Source organism: Ptychodera flava, chromosome 10 (genome assembly GCF_041260155.1).
Source record: "Ptychodera flava strain L36383 chromosome 10, AS_Pfla_20210202, whole genome shotgun sequence".
Taxonomy (NCBI): Eukaryota; Metazoa; Hemichordata; class Enteropneusta; family Ptychoderidae; genus Ptychodera; species Ptychodera flava.
Window position 1 is genome coordinate 31,152,434 of NC_091937.1, and position 25,327 is coordinate 31,177,760.

General features: G+C 37.9%; 1 protein-coding gene across 2 annotated transcripts in view; it reads left to right on the plus strand.

The window, feature by feature from the left end:
* The window catches only part of LOC139142501 (neuronal acetylcholine receptor subunit alpha-10-like), a 101,207-nt gene extending 77,865 nt beyond the window's left edge, over nucleotides 1-23,342 (plus strand). For both annotated transcript variants that reach the window (XM_070712454.1, XM_070712455.1), the window contains exons 2-6: nucleotides 11,726-11,862; nucleotides 14,140-14,184; nucleotides 15,700-15,809; nucleotides 16,462-17,012; nucleotides 18,701-23,342. In XM_070712454.1, the coding sequence (XP_070568555.1) occupies nucleotides 11,726-11,862; nucleotides 14,140-14,184; nucleotides 15,700-15,809; nucleotides 16,462-17,012; nucleotides 18,701-19,302 (1,445 nt within the window). In that variant the 3' untranslated portion in view covers nucleotides 19,303-23,342. The remainder of the gene's footprint in view (nucleotides 1-11,725; nucleotides 11,863-14,139; nucleotides 14,185-15,699; nucleotides 15,810-16,461; nucleotides 17,013-18,700) is intronic.
* Nucleotides 23,343-25,327: the final 1,985 nt, after the last annotated feature.

The following is a 25,327-nucleotide window of genomic DNA, read 5'->3' on the forward strand; positions in this document are numbered from 1 at the left end:
AGGGATTTGACTGTATTATGCTCGCTTACCAATCTATAACTTCATTCCAGATTCCTTGCTGAGGATAAGGCATGATTGATTGAAAAAGCTTTATATTCATTAATCTGCACCAAAACATGAATTTATCAACGGTTGTTAAGTTTTCGAGTGTGCAGTATAAATTACCATATTCGCAATGTATGAGCTTGACCACTACGTTCATTGGAAAAAGTTCGTTGGCGGAGGAAAGTGGCGTCTATGTGCTTATAGCATAAGTTCATGCTTAGTTAGTTGCTTTCCCGCCAAATTGTTCCCGCAAAATTTGTACTCTGATCGTTTGTCGCATAGTTTGACACCGTACGTACGTCCGTGCAAAATGGCGATTCGTATGCGTGTGCCCGCCACTCGAAAAAATAGTGTATCGTGATTTGCCAAAATATTGAACTTTTGCAATTGACGTACTTTTTGAAAAACATTTCTGGTGAAAAATTCGTATCCTTACTATTGTGTTCGCTTTATCTTTGCAGGAAATGAACAAGAAAAAAGATTAAGAACTATTTTATTCTTAAATACTAGGGTAACGAATATTGAGTTTCCTTCGTTTTTTATACAATTTAATTTTTTGACAAAATATCGTCCCTTCCTTCCTCCCTCTTGCAACACTTTTACTACAACTACTGCGATGCAATGCATGGATTTACTGGCGATGGCCAGCTCTGTTTTGTAATACGACCGGACTACATTCTGTTTAATCCAAGAGAAAGCGGCATTTTAATTTTACCATGAGGGAATTTAAACCAATTGAAAGTAGGTGCGTCTAACCGTTGGTTTGTTGATTGGTAAATTGATAGACCGAAATAGACACATTTTAGAACATCAAATAACCTTTGTATGTGATGTCGTTTAACGGTATTGTGAGTGTCACAAAGGCGTTGAAAGAGTTTATGGTGATCTAGATGTTCAAAGAATCGTTTCGTCGACCATTTTATGACCTATGAGCTTTACTGTCGCTCTATTTTGTTCAGGAAGGAATTCGAAGTATAAATTTGCCTCGAGAAAAAGCGATGCATTGAATTCACTTTAAACTGGACACTTTCTCTCATGTTGTGATGGTATGGTTAGTCGCGTAAGCAGATTGCAAATCATGTCCTAGTTGCGTCCACAAATCTTACTTCTGTCTGCTTGCCTGTTAGTCTGCCTGTCTGTCTGTACTGGGTGCCTGTCTGACTGACTCCATACGAGTGTCTCTGTCTTTCTGTCTGTCTGTCTATATCCGCCTGCCTGTCCTCGCGCATTCACTATTCGCCTGTCCGTCCGTCTGTCTATCTATCTGTCTGTCTGTCTGTCTTGCTCATCCATACCCACTCTCCCTTCCCTCATTCAGGAAAGTGACTCCGTTTATACGTTCGGGAGAGTTCAGCCAATGGGAGGAGTCTAGGTCGGATGTCCTCGTATACACAAAGCAATAAGTAAGTCATTTTAAGGGATAGGGTCTCCAGGGTCCTTTAAGTCTTCAGTGCGGCGTGGCTTATCGATGCTTTGTCGGTATGGAGTGCTTCTCGCAAGTATTTCGCGTAAATATCAAGAATCGTCGAGTGTGTATAGAACACTTTAACAGCTTTGCAATTTAGGCAATGTGAATTTCGAACTTAGCAGGATTTCGATCTGTTTCTACTTCAACAAATCAAATGAAGGGTTACGCTGTTGGCTTATCCTTCGCTGTTGAGGCCTGTACGCCGTATATATATATATATATATATATATATATATATATATATATATATATATATATATATATATATATATATATATGTGTGTGTGTATGTATATATATGTATATATGTATATATATATATATATATATATATATATATATATATATATATATATATATATATAAACCAAAACAAAGATGTAAATAAAGGACAGAAAGAAATTTACACAAATACACACCTAAGAATTAGGTGTAACTAGATGTTCATAACCGATCTGCTTTTTGCATTTGAGCACTATAATTCTCCGAGGAGGCATCTGTTAGCTTGGATTATTACATTTCTGTCGTTTATAAGTACTGGCATGCTGTCAACTTTTCAGTTTGATCCATCATCTCTTCACCTTTTCCTTTCTCTCCAATGCTGTACATTGCCCTTCTACACAAAAAAGGGTACATCAACAGTCGTAAGCCACAAAACCATGCAGTTTACGATTTAGAAGTCCATAGCAGCTTTATATCTCTGCGAGTCACACATGTTGCATTCATATTTTAAGCCGGCAAAATCGATACAAACTACACAAGAATCCCAAACAAACAACCATACATAAGTGCAGTTCATCGGTTAACAAACAATCACTCATCGGTTACACTCTATATAAAATATCAAACTAATGATATAAATATTGGAAAAGGTTCAGAAAGGGTTAAAGAAGTTTTTTAAGATCTTTGGCTGATTTCTGTTTTGTAAAACAATTCATTAATTATTAATGTATTTATTTATTTAGTCAGTCAGTCATTTATCAATTAATAATTTTGATTATATATTTTCCTCTTTCTTTCTTGCTTTAAAACACCAACTTCTTTCGGCAAATTTATCGAACATCGGAAAATGTCGTCGAGTATACTCACCCACAATCCCCTTTGTTGTCACGACAGACAGCACAAATTATCGTATCGGCAGCTTTGCCGATTGCTTCTCTCGCTCTATTCCGTGCTGTACGGGAGTTATAGCGTCGTAATCTGTGCCACTTGTTATTAGGTATCCCTGTTATTGCTAGATTAGATTAATAAGAAATAAGAAAAAAATACAAGCAAAATTTGATTTTCCAATTTTTTCCGACCGTACAACATTTTCATCGAAATAGCAAATTTATTAGCATATATACGTATACATACCTTCGAATGTACATAGAAACATACATAGAAACACACAAAGAAACATACATAGATACATACATAGATACATAGATACATACATATATACATACATAGATACATACATACATACATACATACATACATACATACATACATACATACATACATACATACATACATACATACATACATACATACATACATACATGCATACATACATACATACATACATACATAAATACATACGTATGCACAATATATATTTTTCACGATATGTTTTATATACCTAGCATATCTTTTCTGTTTATATATAAAGTACTCTTAGTCACAAAAATTAAGTACAGAATATATTTGCTTAATACGGGCACACCAGCTGTTGTTGTTAATAATCATTATCTTGCGATCTTTGATATTGCTGTGCCCGATGTTCAAAGTATATTAACATATTGCACTTTAGATTAGATCCCCTTTTCATGCCGAATTTGATCTCCGAAATTCCCTTGTTTGCGCAGAGGGTCACATATGCTTTCAGCACCAACGGCCTTGTTGTATATTCGACACGCTGTTTGCGTATGTGTTACGCTTGGATGGGTCCTTGCAAGCCCTGGTGACCCTTTCAGCTACAATATGCTCTTTTCGGTCGCCGGCAGCGGTCAGGAGCAAAAAGAATCCCGCACATTCCCTCGGCATCGTATATTGAAGGATGTTTACGCCTGATTTGTGTATGACACAATGTTTTATTTAAAGTGTTCACAGATCGGTGACCGTGAAGTGCAATTTGCTCGAACATCGGACCAGGGCAGCAAAGATCAAGAAAGTCTTTTGCATTGCCGTTCCCATCCGTAATGGCACCACAAATTATATAATTAAATTTGAAAAAGCTTCCAACTCAAGCTATATATATATATATATATATATATATATATATATATATATATATATATATATATATATATATATATATATATATATATATATATATATATATATATCGAAGAATCAGATGTCCTCGTGGGACATTACGGTGCTCGATGCGGAAAGAAGAGTGTTATAAATAATAACACAAATGACTTCAAGTACAAAGTTATTACAAAAAACTGTTACTTAAGTGTCATGCAACCTGCAATCTTCAGACAGAAGTGGAAGGATTTTAAGTTCTGCACTCTCATTTATATGGTACGTCCCAAACATATAAGTTAGAGTAAGAATCCTTTCACTTCTGTCTGAAGATTGCAGGGAGCATGAAACTTAAGTAACAGATACTATTACTTTGTACTTGAAGTTATATTTGTTATATATAATATATATATATATATATATATATATATATATATATATATATATATATACACAGACACACACAGACACACATACCCCAGAGTATCATTTCCCCTTTTTAACAACGCTTGATGGAAGGAATCGGACGTCATTAAAGAAAGTAACGTGACTAGGGAGCATAGCAATGATCATCAACCTCTTCCTTGTCACAGAGAACAAATTGATGTATCTCATATGTTTTATGACTTAATATGAGCGCCATTCCCTTCAAGGAACTGAAATCCCCACGCTAAGGGAAATTGTCGCGCATTTACAATAGCCATACAGCAATGAAGTCCTGCAAATACAAATCATAAATGCTCTCATCTCATGTCTTATTTCACTCGATTTCTATCACAGAATACTAACAAGTACTACTAAAAAGTTTTCTTCCCGTGTGCTTTTATGGCGATAAGCAGACAACTTTCGTACAGTTGGGAGATGATGTTGGTGAGTTTCTGGTCATTTGAGGAATTTGTTAACTCTGATTGGTTGTAAGTTTTCGGTATACCGAGGTGAATGCCCCCTGCCACCTATCCCTTTCATGGTTGTACGACATTGCCGCCAGCATTCGAGTACTCCAAAATGCGTCGCTAGGGTGCAAGATTGTTACCTTTTCAAACAGGCGCAATTCTCATCAACTTTTAAATGACGATGTGAACCCCGCCGGTGGTTTCACTATCTTAGCATAATAGCCGTTCTTCCGTCAGGTTGTGTCTCTTTGAATGTTTAGTTGATCGTTTGTTATTGAAATCATGGATAAGACGGATGTATCTGTCATCTAGAATAGCTGTCATGTCGCGACCTGTTTGAAAAGTTATAACTAATTTGTTTAGTTGAAAGAGATCAGTTTTCGCAGGTGTATTCACTTAATTATCAGTTTGGAATGTTATGGGGTCTTAATTTCCACGTTTTTCCCATTGCAACCTTGAAAATGTTATGGTTTTTTGTCTTCTTTCAAATTTTTGTGCTTTGATTGACATTGATTAAAGTCGGGACTCAAGAATGAAGATCCCGCGAGATTATCGTCATATCAAATAGTGCACATGAGGCTCGTTGGCATGGTGATGTGACATCAGCACGACTGTTTATCTAAATGACACACTCGTCTTGGGCACTTGTTTCCAAAGTAACAAATGGAGACGGAAAACGACGAACGAGGATATTGAATTGTTATCCCGCTTTATCCCTCACACAGGGGATATCTCAATCTCCACCGCAGAGTTCTTATCGGCGTGTATTTCCCACAATTCCTTGCGCTGGGTCCGAGAGTGGGGATATCTATAACACGCCAGTACCAAAGGTGTAGGCACTTGCCAATGGTGTAGCTGTTGACGAAGTCAAATCACAAACTATAGTCACTCACTTGTAAATTAGCTGTTTAAGGCAACACACGCATGGAAATTGTAAGACTTGAACTTAAATTTCCTAACTGAAACGTTAAACGACTCTCTTTCACGACAAGAATAAAATTCTGGATGCACCATGCTCATTTTGATACAAATGAAATACCATAACATACACCAACACTTAAAATTCAAAATGGCCGCCAACCCTGCGTAAATGTTAAGGGGAAAAATATTCGCTTATGAAAATGAGACCATGACAACTTAGTTTACTTAAAGAGCTTCAAAATGAGCCCCCCAAACGGTAAATCAGTGTGAAAGTTTAAGAGTCCAGACGTTTGTCCCCGAGTACATGGTAACTCTGTAAATGATCAACAAAGGGCCTTAATACTCGCTACTCTAGCGAACTCTACTTCGAGCGCCTCGAAATTAAAAGACTTCAACTTTACCTCAAGCTTTGCGCACGGAAACTTGTGACAGCACTCCGTTTCGAAGTGAAGAATAAAAATCGGAAGGGATGGGGGACAGTTACAATGCAAAATTTGGTACTAGAAAAACAAATTACCTTGCGTTTTCCGAAATTTGAATTTCAAAATGGCCGCCATCAACGTGTTATGGGGAAAATTATTTTTCTCGACTTTCACAAAGATGAACTGGTGATAACTTTAGTTACTCCGCCAGTTTAATATGATCCCCAAAGTGTGATAGACCAAAATAGTATTGTAAAAGACTGAGAGTCCAAATATATGTCGCCTAGTTTCTATCTACCTTGAACGGCACTCTATAGCGAGCAAGTAATCAGCCTGAAACAATGCTATACTAAAACCGAACGCAATGAGGTCAATAATAAATATAGTGAACAGCTGCTCGAAGCAGTATTTGTTCATGTGTTTAAGAGAAAAGTTGGATATTATAGGCTTTGTGAATGATGATACTATTGATGGTTGATTTATGCGTATTACACCACCAAAATCGAATGATAAAACGATCCAATGATAAGAAAAAAGGTTAGATCATCATGTTATGCGCGGTTAAGTGAATAACAGAAAAATTTGTCCGATCAAGGAGTGGGGCATTAACCACATGGAACATAGAATTGCTGTTGATGCAAAACTTGTCAAACGAGGTTTGAGTTGAAAACCCCTGCTTACAATAAACTGTTACCGGAAGGGTTCCGCTGAGGTTTCGTAAACGTCGGAAAGCGAGATGCCAGTTTCGAGAATCGGCACTAATTTATGACTTTAGTTATTTGTTCTCTGTAGGCAAGGCTGAAAGAGAGACCAGACGGCACCATTTAACATAATATCTCTACCGTAAAATATGAAAATATCTACTCGATTGCTTTATTTGGTCAATCATTGAGAATTGCAACATTTATTAACTTTTCCTCACTTCATTCGCAAAAGTACAAGCTGCTGTGTTTACAATAAAACGTGACGCCACCATTTGCCGCCATTTTGACTTGATCCTGCGCGCGAACGTATATCGTGCGAAAACTAGGACACGTGGTGCCATGAACAGATTGCTCATGTGACATCTCCCGCAAACATTTCATATTATGATTATGCGTACATCGGTCATAAGTGTCCGCACCTTTTGATTTTATACGTCACTGATTGGCAAACAGTTAGCTTGTTTCTCTTCTTTGCTCAATTAACACTTATGTCTTGTACAGGTTAGTAAATATTTGCAAATTTTTAAACGACTAGGGCAGGATAAATTAACGAATGTAAGGGTGAAGGAACAGAAACGGTTAATTAAACTAGTTCAGCAAGATTGTGACTTAGCGCCCTGTTGCATGACTAAATAGCTATAAAATTGGTGAAAATGCCATACACAAACACAAACAAGATAAAAAAGTAACATCTATGTTTGCAATGGGCGTAATTACAAAAACGAAGTTCACTATTTTCTGAGTGCTGACTACATGCACCAGTGACGTCAGAGACAACGACCACCTCAATGATTCTTGAACTGTAATGTGTGTTCGCATCAAGCAATCCACTCCAAATTAAGCATTGCATTTATAGCGATGAAGAGCTTTGTAAATTGGGTGTCCAGCATTAACGATTTAAAGATAACCAATTAAGTAAGTTGTACAGCAAAAACAGTCATTTTGTTTTGGCGCGAAGGAGCCAATTGTACGACACAGAGAGCGCTCTGCAGCGAGGAAAAAACGTGCAAGTTGTGCTTTTTAGGCATTGTGTCAAAATGTTTTGGCAAAAATATCTGTATCACTCTTATCTACACACCAGAGAACCCTAGGCTCGCCACATTACGATTGCATCATGGACCGATTTTTGCCGCCCACTCAATCATGGAGCGAAATCTCCCTCAACGCCCATTAGTCCACCTGACTCATCAGTAAGGAAAGAATGCTTGCCAAATGTCATTACATATCCCATTGCCAGCCACAATCATCAAAACCAACGTGTAAAATTATCATTTCAATTCCGGGTCACAATTTGCAGTCGTCTAATTTTAGAAGGAGCTGTCCAGGGACATCATTTTGTCGTATCAAAGCAGATGAGAGTTTTGTTTAAATTAGACATTTTTTTTATCTTGATTGCCTTATCGTTGTCCATATCTGGTAGTTTTGCATTTGAAAGGGGCAGCACGTTATACAAATGACTACAATGACAGGGAGTATAATGGCGGCACTAGTATTTGCAAAGCTACATATATATATATATATATATATATATATATAATATATATATATATATATATATATATATATATATATTTATATCATGTGAGTGAGTTTGAAGAAAACATGGCATTTTGTAAGCCAAGAGAACATTTGACGATACAGCCCTTATATTTGATATGTTATGTAACCTGACGACCAATATCACAAAATCTTCAGCAGATGTAACGAGCAACTACTAAGATTTTATATCCTATCGACTATCTGGGAGATTAACTTCTCCGTACGGTCGCAAACGAGTTTCTTCTTGATTCACGCCCGATGGCTTTGAAAGCCTTGCGACGCCCTGCGTTAAAGTATGGCGGCGATTGTCGAATTACGTGTGTGTTTAGCCAAAGAGCGCGCGTTATCAGGAAGGCGCGTTAATCATTATCGAACATTACCGTCAGGTCGTTTGCGCGGGCAGTCCCCATTTCGATAAGGTGGATGACGTGACCATCGAAATGCAAATCGCAGAACGGGCTTCGTTGAAAGATTTCCCGACGTCCCGCCTCTTAACAGTCTCATGAAGTTAGGCTTTGTTTGCCTTGTCAGTGAATATGATCTTCCAATCAATTGAGCCGGGGAAACATAAAATGGCACTTTGCTACGCACTATATATATATATATATATATATATATATATATATATTATATATATATATATATATATATATATATATATATATATATATATATATATATATATATATATATATATATATATATATATATATATTTAAGTGCAGTTAGAGTTCAGGCCACTTTAACGATCATTAACCGTATGGAACCAGTCCAGTGTAAAGATGGACGGCCAGGCTTTTATCTTTAGTGAGTAAACAGTTGTATTTGATGAACAGTTTATTTCCAAAAAAGACTTTTCCAATTATGACATTGTTATGTAGGTACCACGCTGCACGATTCTGTATTAATATCAACTGCAAAATATATCGATTTATTTTCAACAGCAATAGTAAGTCATGTTGCTTCAGATCGTCAAATATTTTTTTTGTGTTTTTCAAATTTCTTTTGTAACAGTGATGTAAAATTCGCTGCTTAATATATCCAGAGGCAAATTTTCAAACAGGCAGTCTTTGGTGTCCGTTTGGTTTCGCCATATTTTCCTTTCACTTGCCCAGGCCTTCCATTTTCATTTTCATATTTGCGCTCCTTTGTCAACCCAGTGGAGATGACACACGTGCCTCTACAACGGAATGGTGCTGCGCTAAGATTGACATCGCAGCACAGTTCAGCGCGAAAACACATTTATCCCGACCTTTCTTGGTCGTCAGTTATTGGTTCACCCCCAAAATACTATCACTGTTAGGCACCCCGCCAAACATGATATTCAATAACGAGCCGGTCGCCTTGGGCATTTCGCCCCCATTTAGAATTTGCGCTCAGCAGCTCAGTCAACCTTGCCGTGCATCGGGTCTAATTACCGTCTAACGGCGCGAGGCAAAACATCGACCGCTTTTTCGAGAGGTTCGGCTAGGAGAGATTAATTTAGAACTAAAGTACCGACAGATGCGCGGAAATCATGGTGAGCTATAGTTGAAGTGAGTTTGACTAATCTCCTGAGATGATAGTGACACGGGTTATTAATGTCTTCCCTTAGATAAACTGGCAATGTTGTGGAACACATTTTCCCCGACGGATTGGTGTTTTATCGCACGTCAAACGCTGCAAGCGGATAATTAAAGGCCTGCCCGGTCTCTTGGATTGTTTCGCCGTACTTTCAAAAGAACCGTGAGTCGATACTATGAGCTCTAAATTTCGTGTTGGCAAAACATGAGTGGGTCAGGTAAATTGCGAGTAAAATCATTAATTTTCGAACTTTCATTCTGGTCGGAATAGTTTAACGACGTACATTGGCATGAGACTGTAAAACAAAGTTATGGCTCGAAGTCTCTTGTTGACATTGGTAAAAATGTGTATGTATATACCCTTATCAAAAACCTATGGCGTCAAAATTTATCGACTGAACGTTGTCCTTTCTCGAGATCATGGCGTCCAGACTTTTGTAATCAAATGATGCCAGAGATAGAAATATATATATATATATATATATATATATATATATATATATATATATATATATATATATATATATATATATATATAATATATTATATATATATATATAATATATATATATCTCGAAGTATACAGATGTCCTTGAGGGAAATTACAGTGCTCAATGCAAAAAGCAGAGCGTTATAAATAAACAGATTACTTCAAGTACAAAGTAATGAAATCTATTACTTAAGTTTCATGCATCTTGCAATCCTTAGATAGTGGATTGCAAGATGCATGAAACTTAAGTAATAGATTTCATTACTTTGTACTTGAAGTAATCTGTTTATATATATATATATATATATATATATATATATATATATATATATATATATATATATATATATTGTACGTCATGATCGGAACAACCAGGTGTGGAAGTGTGTTTCAATCCATCCATTCTTATATATATATATATATATATATATATATATATATATATATATATATATATATATATATATATATATATATATATATATATATATATATATATATATATATAAGATGGTGTGTTATTACACTGTTATTTTGAGCAATTGGGGAACCTTTTATCATAGGTTTTAATAATACGCCTAATATCTTCTGCCACAGAATTAGCTATAAGTACTTCTAGTCATGAACAGACCACCACCTTGTGGGAAGGAAATGGAAAAATAACGTTCGGCACAATTGAATCAAGGAAAAATCTTGCCGACTTCTGTTATATTTACGACATGTAGCATACAACGCGCAATAGCTTATATTTTCATCAATACGGCTCAGCTCGAGAGTGTCGCCTTGTGGCTCCAAAGAAGAACAATTGAATCGAACTGGTAAAACGTCTGTGTAATATTTGAAATGAAGTGCTCTTCAAATGCTCTCTGAATAGGATCGTGCAAACGCATCGCTAATTGAAGAAAAGGTAGAGAAATTGCATCATGGCGTCTCACCGTTCCGATATCCCACTCAGCATCGAATTAGCCGGGGAGTGAATAACTCGTCGTGAAAGTTACCTTAAACTTATATAGGGTGCAAAATGTTAATGTCCTTATTTCCCGAAGCAACGAAACTTCGTATACGTATACGTTACAACGTATGTAGCCACCAACAGTGACCTGGTACCCAAAGCTCCTTCTTTATGATTCGTTGAGTCCAAATTATTCGCGAAATACATGAATAAATGGCGCGAACTCTACATGTTGAGTGATAGTCAAACATGGGCTATGGTAACGATAAATTGTGGGACAGATATTGAAGATATTGGTTGACTTTTTGAGTATGTAATCATTTCATGAAAATGAACGAATCTATATAATACCGGCAATGTCAATGCTTAATTCTACAGCGTCCTCGGTATCTACAAGTTCATTTTTAAAATTTTTCCTCTGTAAACCTTATGATAATAAAACTTAGGCCAGTAGCATTTTCTTTCTAACATAATGTTTTTGTTATTTTATCTAGGCCTTACCGTTGGTAGTGAGCAAAAGCTATACGAAGATCTCTTTGCCAATTACAATAGAAAGGTCCGACCCGTGAAAAACTTTTCGCATCCCATCACGGTGTACTTCAACATCAAAATCAACCAGATATCTGACATGGTGAGTAACATGATTCTTTTGCCAATGTTATTTCGTCAAAATGGCATTTGTATCATATTAGATTTTTGAACCGCCTCCCCCCCCCGGGGGGGGCAATAGCTTCAACTGTACACGCCAACACTTTTTTGGACATTGAAACTTAATTATAGTATGTGCGTGTAAACATAGTGTTTTAAATTATCGCTCAAATTTTACACAAGTAAATCTTAAACCATTCTCTTTTATAATCAAGAATAATAATCAGGGGTTACTTTGTATTACCACTATAAATGTTGTCTCGTCTACCGTCCTCTACGTTTACACTTTTTCCATGGGTAGCGGGGTCACTATTGACAGTCAAAGCAAGTCCAGTTTTGGCATCATCGTCGGCATAATCATAATCATCATCATCATCATTATCACCATCATCATCATCATCATCATCATCATCATCGTCATCGTCGTCATCATCTAATCACAACCACCATCGCCATGGACAAACCGCTGGACCTTTCAAAAATAGTAAAAAAGAGCCCTTGCTTACATCACTGCTATCATCATTACCATTGCAAAAGGAAGAGTACACGACAAATAGATAAAAAAAGTAATCCATTTCCCTGTAAATGCTCCGAATCACTGTATCTACTTAAACTCGGCAATTTAGATTATACGAACGTTGTTTTGAGGATAAACCTACAGAACATGAATAACTATGTACAAAGAATAGCATCGTTGTAATCATGGTCATTTGGAAATGACAAATGGAGTGAACACGCAGATGTTGCGCTAGCGTCCTACTAACAATAAAGTTCAAACTTAATGTAGCGTTTGCAATTACTGTATACGTAATACGGCTCTGATCAATGATGTTCTCAAATGAGTGCGCCTTGAGGTAGAATGCGCGTCAGAGAAAGATACTCAGACTCAAATTTTTACAGTACTTTTCAGGTCTACCAATTAAAGGTATACAGTCTCCTGTAATCTAAATATACCCATTTATGGTAAGGGGCGTTCCTTGGTATTCAAAATGCCCATGTGGGGGCGCTGTTTTTAAAAAGCGGCCACTCGCTTAAAATCTGTGATTGGTTAGATTTTCTCTTTCCATGGTAACTGAGGCAAAATTGGAACAGGTGACAGTATACCTTTAAGAAGGCTCATTTCAAAGCATGTGGAGTAAGTGACGCTTCACTCTCGTACTTTACTTAATCAAAAATTTCATGTTTCTCCATTGATTCAACACGGGGATGTCGGCCATTTTGAATTTTCGAATCTCGGTAATTTTAAGTAATTTGTTTCCCTAGTACGAAATTTTACATGGTCATCGCTGATTTTATTCTTGATTTCGGAAGGGAAAGGCTTCATGTTTCCTTGTTAAAGATTGTGCGAAAGTTTATATCTTTCAATTTAGAGGCGCGTACAACCGCAAAGCAAACGTCATTTTTGTGAACGCTACATAATCAGGTATTTTGTGGTACGTTGTGTTCAAAATTGAACATTAACTTTGAAAAATTAAAACACATAATTTTCCCTCTAAAGTGAAAGGCTGTTGTAATTTTGTACACACTAGGTTGATTTCTTGGCTGTTCAAATTTGTGGATTTAAAGCCACCAGTATACCATGATGCAATGTCATATAGGTGGTCAATAAAATGCAACTTACATGCTGTGGTTTTTGAGGTCCCGATGCCGAAGTGTTTGACAAACCACAATTTTACCGAACCAACCAAAGCAATCTGCAGACATCGTAATTGCTTTGATGACTACTCAGTTGGGACATCGAAAGGACATTAAACAGGCTGGACAAAGTCCCCTGACGTCGACTCGGATGCTACTTGACCTGGCCAAACGGTAATGGCGTTCCGAGATCATTAGCAAACGCCACAGGGAAAAACGCGCCAGACAGCAATATTTGTGGGAGGTTTAAAATGCCTTTAGATTGGTAGCGATGACAATCAAGCGAAGCATCTCCGCTGAGACACAGGCACCTCGGCCATTAATTTGTGTTTTTGACTCTCGCGTAAGTAAGAAACGAAAATAAATCGCTGCCACCTCGGGAAATGACAACCCTTCTTTGTGCAATTAATATCGCTCAAGTAGAAGTGTTGTTATGGCAATCGGCGATTTGGTCATTGTAAGGTCCAATGATGTTTATTGCGCTCTCTCCATAAGTCTGTTTTTAAAGTATGTCTTCGAGATATGTCTATACTGACTATTAATACTGCAAAACGACCTATGTAAATAATGTAAGCATTACATACTTATATGTATATATATACCGCTGTATTATTTTCTCTTACAGGATGAAAGAAACCAAATATTGAAGATCAACGCGTGGACAGAGCAGGTAAAATCTTCCAACTGTTTTACGTCGTATGAATTGTGTATTTTCGGTATCTGAATCTAATAAATAGGAGGCGACAGAAAAAAGTAGCCACCCTTTGTTTACAATGTGAGATGTGACCCTTGTAATTTACCTACGTTCATACATACCGGTAGAGTACTATCAGAGTGGGTACCCATTCTTTCATTGTGCATTACACCGATAGCAATAAGTTTGGTGGAATATTTCGGCTGGTTTCCATAGAAGTCCATTAGTAAATAAATTCATATCCAGTAATTTTGGTAGATTCCTGAGTATCATGCGGTACCAACACGGTTTCGCTGCAGACGTTGCACTTGGTGAAAACGATGTATATGCCCCTGAATGCACGGCAATTGGATACAATGTAAAAATGTTCCTGATTCCTCAAACTATGCAAAACTTGTCTTAAAGAAGACAAACACAGAAGTAGGGTGGTGTTTGACGTTTTGGTTCTCGAGTGACCCAAGAAGTTTGCGCTTATGAACTGTTTTGAATACGGCGCGCTAAACTTGGATTGGCAAGCTGCAAGCTGGGAAATTAACATAATGAAAGTGCGATGACGGCTGACAATTTCATGACGCCTCCTCGGGCAAGTTAGGTACCACACCGACACGGGCTGGTCATTCACTTTTGCAAGTTTACGCATGTCACATTCTGCCTCAAGCAAATCACAGAAGTCTGTTAGACGTGTATATTTTGTGTAAACACGAGTTAATTATACCCCTGTGCCCGTCCTACGAGCAGTTATTATGATCTGCAAGTTTTAACCATCCTAGTTAAAGTAACTACTTGAGTAGTCATATCAAACTCGGTTGTCATCCCGAGGGGAGTAACAGTTCCCCTAATGCTTTGATTGCCAGTTATATTTCAACGCACGCGTCCTGTGTTTTTCGCGTGTTCGTAAGCTGACTCCCCCGGGTGCTGTGAAGAACTGAAAATAGGATAATCAAGTTGTTTAAAGGAACATGCCAGTCTAGCGGGAGTAATATCAGTATTAATATGCCAATCCCCCTACTTTCAAAGGCGCTAGTCTATTACCTCCCTTTTAAAAATACCGTAACCGATTAATCTTTGATGCGCTGCGGCCAATGTAAACCTCTCAGCTCGCACACTGTCAGTCATGCTGCCGATATGAAGCCTTCCTACAAAATCACAAAAAGATGACAAGACGACCCTAAACTCTCTCCACTCACTTTTTCAAAAAATCCATAGGAAAACTAAATCTGGGACTACGCGGCTATTTTGGTCATCTTACACTTGACATGTGGGACAGACTTACGTGGAACAGATTTTCGCAAAAATACTATAATCACTATCTGCACAGATCAAAGTTGGAAGGATTCTCTTTTGTCAAGTTTTTGCTTACCCTTGCAACTTCAGCCAAAATGCATGGTTTTTGATCCTGCAACCAGATCCAGCAGAGTTGTAGTTTTGTATCTCCATGAAATATTGGCACAGAAACTGCATCATATTTGGTTTACATTTTTAATGTTGTAGGAATGGTGGGACGAAATTGTAGTGTGGGATCCTGATGACTACGACGGCCTCTCTGAGATACGAATTCCGGCTACCGAGTTGTGGTTGCCAGATATTACCCTTTACAACAAGTAAGTTTTAAGTAAACAACCACAGCATTTTCTGTTTAGAACGCTAAAAATGTACGGCTAAAATATTTAGAGGAGATAAAGAAGAAATGGTCCCAAATGCTGAAAATGTCACTGCTGATAAACAAAAACTGGTATCCTGTGATCGAGGAGATATCCGCCATTTTTGTTGCAATGTGACTAGAGAGGGCGCTGTAAACTTTTAAACTTGATCACCGCCTTTCTCTCACGCACGGATGACTACAGAAGCGTAGGTAGAAAGTTGTGTAAATATGTTTATTGCATTTTTACCCGCCAGTTTAGATCAGAGCGACATGGAAATGGTAATCTAAACATTGAAATACTAGCATTCTCCACTTTGAGAAATCTAAATATTTTTTGAGTTAAGTTCAGATTATATTCGTGAATTGTACACTTTGGGATCTTGGCACAAGGACAATTCAAACTTACGCTTTGATCATCCAAAAAAATAACCGTTTATTAACTTCACGTCGGTGGTTTCCGAAATTACGTTTTGTTACACGATGAACAGGGCTTCTGTGGTGCAATTTTAACTTAAATTTGATATAGAATATTGATTACAAGTGTTGAACTATGCTGTTGTACCGTCACTGTTTTACGTTGTCAGAACTCGTTTTTGTTTGTGATTTTGCAGCGCTGACTCGCACGACTATGTGGCGGAAAACAACACCGCGTCCAACGCCGTAGTTGAATCGGATGGTCACGTGCGCCTTAGGTCCAAACCCACCCTGCTGAAGAGCACATGCAAAATCTATGTCAAGTACTTCCCATTCGATGTGCAGGCCTGCAGGATGAAGTTCGGCTCCTGGACTTACGACAGCTTTCAAATCAACTTGACCAACTCCAGCACCGAGCCGGACTTGCACGAGTACGTGAGGAACGAGCAGTGGGCGCTGGTCCACGCTCAGACAGACCGGCATGTATTGTTCTACGAGTGTTGCCCGGAGAGGTACATTGATGTCACGTTCTCGCTGTGTCTCCGGCGCAAACCCATGTACTACATCTACAACCTCATCATTCCCTGCGTGCTGTTGTGCGCCTTGGCGCTGACTGGGTTCTTCATGCCTTATAGTGTGGGCGTGGTCAAGGCCTCCATAAGTGTCACCTTGATCTTGTCGCTGACCGTCTTTCTTCTCCTGGTGGCGGAAATGATGCCGAGGACATCCGAAGAGATTCCGCTCATAGGTAAATTAAGGATGTTCTGAATTGTCGAGCATATGCTTACAATCTATCAACAACGCTTTACATTGAGAGTATGTTTCCGATAACCCAATGTCCTCCATTTTAAACTTGGAGTTGACGACCATAAACATTTCAAGCTGTTTCCGGAAGCTATTTGTAAGCTTCCAGATGTCGTTAACTCGTAACTAAATTTTGCCTTTCCCTTGGGTCATACGGAACAAACACAAGAGGTACAAAATATCGACCTGTCCTATTAACCGAATAAACTGTTCATAGCTTATTGTTTTTAGTTTCATAATATCAACCTGTCCCGTCTTTCCAAGCCACTATCTCAATCTGTAAAACGAACTAATGTTCTTTTCCAATGAAGGGCTTTTACTTTGAAAGGCAAAACTATTTTAGTACTAATACAAAATCAGATTTCAAAACACTTTGGCTACAAAGGATATATATATATATATATATATATATATATATATATATATATATATAAATAAAGAATTCAAGATAATTTTCCATTATTGCGAGGTCATATGTAAAGACTAACTCATCGACGTTTTCATACATTGCACAAGTAGCATGATGTATGCCGATCTTTGATGATTAATCCATGTGCATCTCTGTAGCCAGGTTGATATCAGTGAAATTGTCTTCACCTTAGATGTCTTGTTTGCCTGAAAACTTAACACTCTTTACGCACATCATATTATTTGAACCGTCATTTTGCTATTCCAAGTTCCCTCGATTTCTCCCTTTAAGGTGTATTCGCATGTCCGTCGACGTCTTGTATTCAAAATTTCTTGCGCTCTTGAAATTCAAATCAAGCAATTTCATCGCAAAACGTTCAATAATACCCCCGAAGTGACGATTAGTCTTTCTGTCAACAGAGATACGAAAACACGCCCTCTGAAGATCAGAACGGGATTTCAATACGTCATTTGCTCCGTTTGCGTGTCAGTAGATGGCGATTAAATTTACATCTATGCCGCAAAATATGTAACCTGCAAAACACAGCCATAATCCGTCACTTTACGGCTTCTCCGGGGATTCGCATTTGATGGGCAACGAAACATTGTGCAGCTATCAGGGGATAACACACTCTTCATTTATATTTCTGAGTCGCTTTCTTCGAACCATTCCCGAGACTACAGGGAAACAGTAAACGTCAATTTTCGACGTCACCGCCGCAATGATCTAAAAGATTTTTTACGATGTGAATCATAAAATGGTTGCTATAGTTTTTTTTTCATCCTTCGTCTTAGCGTTCTTACATCACCATATAGAAACAGAGAAACATCATGTATTCACATCTCCATTTTATAATCTGTGTGTATATTCGGGGCATTATAAAAGTTTCTGTAGTCTATTTTTATTTCGAGTTTAGATTGTTCACTATGAAAATACCAGACAGCCGCATATAATTATTAGCAAGATTTGAGCTTAATCCTGTCCAGTGGCACTGATTTTAGTATATTATGATTGCTTAATGTTACTGTTATCCGAAGACTATGATCGGTCTGAAATATATATTCAGCCAGTGAAGGTTTCCGTATACAGTACGTCTGAGATGAGAGAGAGAGAGAGAGAGAGAGAGAGAGAGAGAGAGAGAGAGAGAGAGAGAGAGAGAGAGAGTATAAGAAGTAACACCTTTTAGTCATTGTCTATTTATTTTTTTCATTTATCTTTTACAGGACAATATTACTTGGCGACAATGTGCTTGATATCTCTGTCTACCGGCATGAACGTGGCCGTGTTGAACGTCCACGGTTGCAAACGTGAAGTTCCGAAATGGATAAACGTAATTGTATTAAAGTACGTCGCCTTTCTAGTGTGTATGGGGAAGTGCGCCAAGGACAACGGGGAGATGGGCAATAAGCTACACAAGGACACTAGGCCGATCGTCAACAACCTGAAGCACTCACCCATTCCCCAGCTCCGGGAGAACAGTGTTCACGGCATCAAGGGGTCGATCGGAGGCGGCAGGCACACCATGTCGATGCACAGCATGCGCGAAATGTACGACGACAGCGACGACGGCGACGGCAGATTCGGGAAGATCGAACACTACGTCGACCAGATTTTCAAACACCTGAAGACTATACAAAGGAAGAATGACAGGAAAACATTAATTCGAGAACAATGGTGCTGCGTGGCCGCTATCCTCGATAAGGCACTCATGTACCTTTTCTTCATATCGACTTTGATTACGTCATTGGTTTTGCTGCTCCAAGATCCAGGAGATTCGAGTAATGTGTGCTCACATGAAATAGAGCATGAGCTATCGTTAGGCTAGCTCATAATAATCTAGCTTGGCCTATTCTATAAGAACAAAGAATGGAGTCGGCATCACGTTTTATGATGTGACATAAGTAATTTCGCATTCAAAGGATACTGCATAATTAGTCAGCATCACTTTTTCTGCAGTTTCAGCGAGAAAAGAGTACATTTTGTTTTCAATTTAGAGACCTGAGTTGCCTTTAAGGCTGATCCGTACGCTCAAAAAAGCACCGCAGCTCTAGCGGAGTGATACTGCCCTCGCGCGAGAGCGTTCGGTCTCCTCCCGGTGTAAATCCGCGCGGACCGCTAACCAATCAAAAGGCGCAGGTGAAACGCGTAAACATGATACGAAAACCAGAACGCTCCTTCCAGTTACCGATAGATGCAGTCGTCGGTGTGTAAAAGGAAATTGTTAAATTTCAACAAATGAAACAATGAAATGTTTGCAGGAACAATCCGCAAACGACAGGCATGGAGGTCGACATACTGCGCAGACCGTATAAAGAACTATACGATGGATAACCTTGCCATAGTACTTTGAGAAAGGTATTGGGTTGTCGACCACTGTCATGTTGTTGCAAGAGGAGCCCGGTGGCTATTTTGCTAACATTTTGGAAACTGTTACACAAAGAGAAACATGAACGACAACGCAAAGAGTGACTTCATCGCCCTTAATAATGAGTCAATGAGTGATCGTGTCTAAGGACAGAATGGCCCTAGTTATGACGCGTGGTCAAGCAGACACTGAAAGTCTTCTATCATGGAATTGACAAAAATATATGACTCGATTAAGGGATCACTCAAATGTTCTGACGTCGGTCTGCGCGCTCACACATGCGCACTCAACAAAGTGAGCGAGTGTTACTCGACGCGGCTCAATTCACGTGCACAAGAAGAACAATAGTCAAGGTGCATCGTTTTACCCGACGGAGAAACTATTGTCTTAAAGCGCAATAAGCTGACGGAAATATTTAGTACTTCTAAATAAAATAAGCCAGAGACCAAAGACAACGGTGCCGTTGTTGAGCTGAACATATCGGAGAAAAAGTTCTCTAACTCCAAAATTGCGCGCATAATACGTCACCTAAATATATAACCAAACAGGTGTGCAAAATGAAGGATTTGGTGGCAAAGATAGAAGCAATTTGGGTTTTAGCATTCGGGAGGACAAAGTATTATTCCATCGACAAACTTGACACATCTTTTATATATACTAGTGTTGTACGTCACAAATTTTTTTCATACATTGTGTGTTTGTAGATACGCTGTAAATATTGGCAGTTTGTTTTAACATGAGAGATAAAGCTAGGGCGCCTGGCGTGGTTATCACTTGATTTACTGCAAACCGTACGCAGTACGGTTCTTCCTCCTGCATCTATTAGTAACACACAAAAATAAACATTTTGGTAGCCACTGCCACCTTGAGTGACAATATTAGTAAGGAGGGCGGGAATATTTCTTACAGTACTAATTTCGACATAATTCAATTTCCTATCGGATTTGAACTCGCAACCTCCACTACCCACTCACGTAGTAAAGAAGTCAGTGGATCAAAAACCACTCGGCTGCATCCCCGCCCCTTACTCCCTCTAAGCTAGTATTTTGAAAAATTTAGATTTACTATTGGAACTAACATACAATGCAAGACATTATTGGGGTCAATTACACCACCACAAAAATTATGCAAATAACGCGCAAAATGCGACTTTCAGGCAAGGTCGCCGACATACTTGTAGCTGTTATGTGTTGTGCGCCACCATAGGGTGTATTACAGAAATGTTTTGATATCGATTTGATTAATTTTGAGTTTGCTTTCACTTTAGTCTTACATTCACGGGATACTTAGAGATTTGCAAGGATTTAGCGTAAATTTGTTTTAGCGGCAACACATGCAGGCGAAAAGAAATAGCTAGAAGAGAAGAATTTGATACTGTCATGTATGTGTACTAGAAACGAAAGATCACGGCCAGTATCTTGCATGTATGTATTGCTTCAGCCGACTATACAAGGGTGTGCCACAAAAGGAGTACATTTCAAAGTCACGAACATTTTCGTCAAGGCCATCAAGCGACTTCCAACCATGATACCTGATACAGATCTGCACTGAAACTGTTACATACCTATAAAATCAGCTTTGTGAAATCACTATAATCAAGTGCACAGAGATTTTGTACGTTTTAAAAGTACCATGTATCAAGTATAAGTGGTCTTTCATCGACATTCCATGCACGCCTTTGGTCAATGACAACACCATTGTTTGTTTCATCGAATTTACATACACACCTATATTAAATTAAATTAATGTCATAATAATCTGACACGTTTATTTTAAGCCGCTGAAACTTTCCATCACAACTGAATTTGTAGTCTTCCTCTATGAAATCTTTCTCTACGAGACATATTTCTTTGCAGAGCTCCATTAATCATTAGCAGTTTTGTTTTTGTTTCGTAGATACTGAAAAGTTCGATTTGAAGTTTAGTCAATTTTTTTGTTAAGTTACAATGCGCCTAGAGGATAGATGTTCGGGCTCTCATGTGTTTCAATACTTTTCTGGTCTACCGCCATCTTTGGGCTCATTTAAATCTCTTCGTCTGAGAAAATTCTCACTTCTTAGTTTTTCAAAAATCGAAAAATTATTTCCCCCCCCCCCGAGAGTGAACACACGGATGGCGACCATTTTGAATGTCAAACATAGGTAAATGTTAGATAATTTGTTTTCCTAGTACCACACTTCGCACGGTGGATTTTTATACTTGATTTGGTAATAGAATGGTTCATGAAAGTTTCATTGAGGAAATTTTGAGACAAAGTTTACGTCATTTTCGAGGCGCATACTACCTTAACATGATATACCTTCATGCGAACGTTCTCCAATGCCATCACAGTTGAATCCCGGGAGTTATTCTAAAGTTCAATTATGTCCTCAACGCTGGGTGATTTAGAGTAAGGGACACTTCTTTTGTATTTCATGGTGCAGTACTTGGATATTTTAGTGGTAATATCAATGTAATTAAGATGCTATAAGAAGATGGTTAAGTTAAAGAAATGCTTTCAGAACATTCATAACCACAAATATCATTTTTTGAAAAATAGTTATTTAAAGTCTGTCAGTATACTGCAGATGAAAACCACCAACGCTTGGCGCGGCATAGATAACTTAGACGGAGACAGCATTCCTCGAACATAGACAAACGTTCATCAATAATATACCCAAAAAATACATTTCATTAAAGGTAGAAAATATGCAAATGTTGAGTTCACGTCAGTTCAATTATATCCAACTGGGCTCAAAGTTACTACTGCTGGAAATGGGTGTAAAAGGTAGTATGCGCCTCGAAAGTGACATTCTTAAACTTTTGCAAAATCTTTGGTCAATGGAACTTTCAATCATTCTCTTACGAAATCAATAATTCAAAATCAGGGCTCGCCGTCCAAAGTTTTGTACTAGGAAAACAAATGCGTAACATTTACCGATATTTAAAATTCAAAATGGCTGCCATCCCTGTGTTAACTCTGTGGAGAAAGATAAATTTTCTATTTTTTTAAAAACTAAATTGGTAAAAATTTTTCTCAGTCAGAGAACTTTAAAATGATTCCCTCATGCGGTAGGCCAGAAAAGAATTTAAAGATTTGAGAGTCCGAATATTTGTCCTCGAGGTGCATTCTACCTTAAAATAGGCTTAACATGATTGGAACTAATGTGGGATAATTTGATAATGAACTAATGTCGCTTGAATCTTCAAATGTGAGCCTGTCTGCTTTTCTTTTTACATTAAACAATTTTTTATGAATAATTTGCAATATTGCAACATCCAGTTTTAAGGCACCCAACACTTTTGAGAAATTTGAAAAATATAAAGAACCAATTCTCCTAAATTAGTTTCAATCGTGTTGCTTGTATTGTTCTCTAGAAATGTGCTTCTCGGTTTATGATATCTGAGGATGTCGGTACCACTTAACTCTCGAAGTAGCGTAGCTTTATATATTTATTTCGTTTTGAGTAGTGTGTTGTCTATTTCGTTAAGAGGAGATAATAAAAATGATACTTTCTATAACACACGTGGTACCTAATGGTGTTAATTATGGAATTGAATGTGCTGAATTGAAGCGTGGTTCTTAAAAAGAAACTGGGAGAGCAGGGAAAGGTTCTCATGAGAACAAAAAACTGGGACAGAGAATTTGATTACGAGTAACAAACTCAAGAAAGTAGATTTCGCAGCAAACGTAATTTTGAATTCCTTTAGATGTGAGCCACGAAAAATTGCGGTCACAGAGAGGTTCTATATAATGATGGCAAGTAATATGTAATGACTGGAAAATTAGTTGAGTAAGAATCTTTGCACGAATTGCGACCTCAACTTAGTGTAACATATCCGTCAAGGGGTCATCAAACAGCTAATGACGATAGAATGTTTGAAATTATGGGACTAAACTCGCCTTCGCGTGAAATACTTTCTCTAAGAAATGTATGCATGTCAAAGTGAATTCGTAATATGCCAAACACATCATTCATACTGTGTTCTTTAATTTTCCTGAAAAATACACGCCATATCATTCTTACGTGCATTTATCCTAAATTTCTGGTCGGCATATTTTGTTCTTCATTCTAACAGAGTACGTAATGTGATTTTTCTTCAGGGTTTATTGGACAAAGAACGTTCTACGTTTCCATAGTACCCACAAACACAAACAGTTTTGCGTTGTCTTTCAAAAGTGCTGGTGTTTACACGGGGCATAAAAGTATAATTCCAACCGTTACAGACTTAAATTTTGCTCCTAAGGTACAAATAGTATCTGATTCAAGACTTAAATGGCCAGTACACCTTACATGAAAATTATACTATGAGATTTTGCTACAAACCTACGCCCCTGTAAAATTTATTTTTCTTGGTATGTGCCCCCGATGAGCAATCCCGCTGAGTTGAGACTTTAACTTTGTCCATTTTATACCGGTGCAAATTGAAATGCTACCACTTTTGACAAATAATACGCGTATCTTCAATAATAGATAAACTGCAAGAAAACACCTCAAATACTAATAAATGACGAGAGAGAGAGAGAGAGAGAGAGAGAGAGAGAGAGAGAGAGAGAGAGAGAGAGAGAGAGAGAGAGAGAGAGAGAGAGAGAGAGAGAGAGAGAGAGAGAGATTTTCATTTCTTGGAGTAAATCAGCTCAATGGTAATGTAGGTGGATATACCATACACTTTATTGACAAGTCATTGACAATGACATAGTCCCCACTTGTAATACGAGTATTAGTCTTGATGGGGCAGGGAAATGTGGTCATTAACAAGTATCACTGGAGTGTATATGTTCAGATGAATGGGCACATAGGACTATGTCATTGTTCCAAATTTGAAACAAGAGGCATGTCTAAGTTATGGTTCTAAATCGGGAAAAAAGATCAGACCTCTAGCTGTATTGGCCAGCCAAGAAATACATATGCGCATAATAAATGAGGTACAAGATGTTACATCTTAAGGTCTATTATCCTATCAAAATTGAAGCGTAAAGAACTTGTGGTTACTGAGTTATGCAAATATATGCATAATCAGGTCAAAGGTCATCAAGGTCACGTGACATTTTGAAAAAAAAATTGTATTGCTAATTAATCCATATATGCCAAAATTCAGACCTCAAGCTCTATTGGCTTGCCCACAATTATATATGTACATAATTAATGAGGTAAAGCATGTGTTGTCATAAGGTCTCCCATCCTACTAAATATAAACGACATAGCACTTGTGATTAGTTATTTATTGACATAATCGTGTATTTTAGGTAAAAGGTTATCGAGGTCACATGACATTTTGTCAAACAATGTCTATCATTTAGTCTATCCCTAAATACCAAAAATCATACATCAAGATCTATTGGCTCGCTCAAAATTAGATATGCACATAATTAATGAGGTACAATATGTGGCGTCATAAGGTGTCCCATCATACCAAATATGAAGGGTGTAGCACTTGTGGTTCCTGAGTTATGAACAATTATGTATATTTGAGGTCAAAGGTCACCGAGGTCACGTGACATTTTG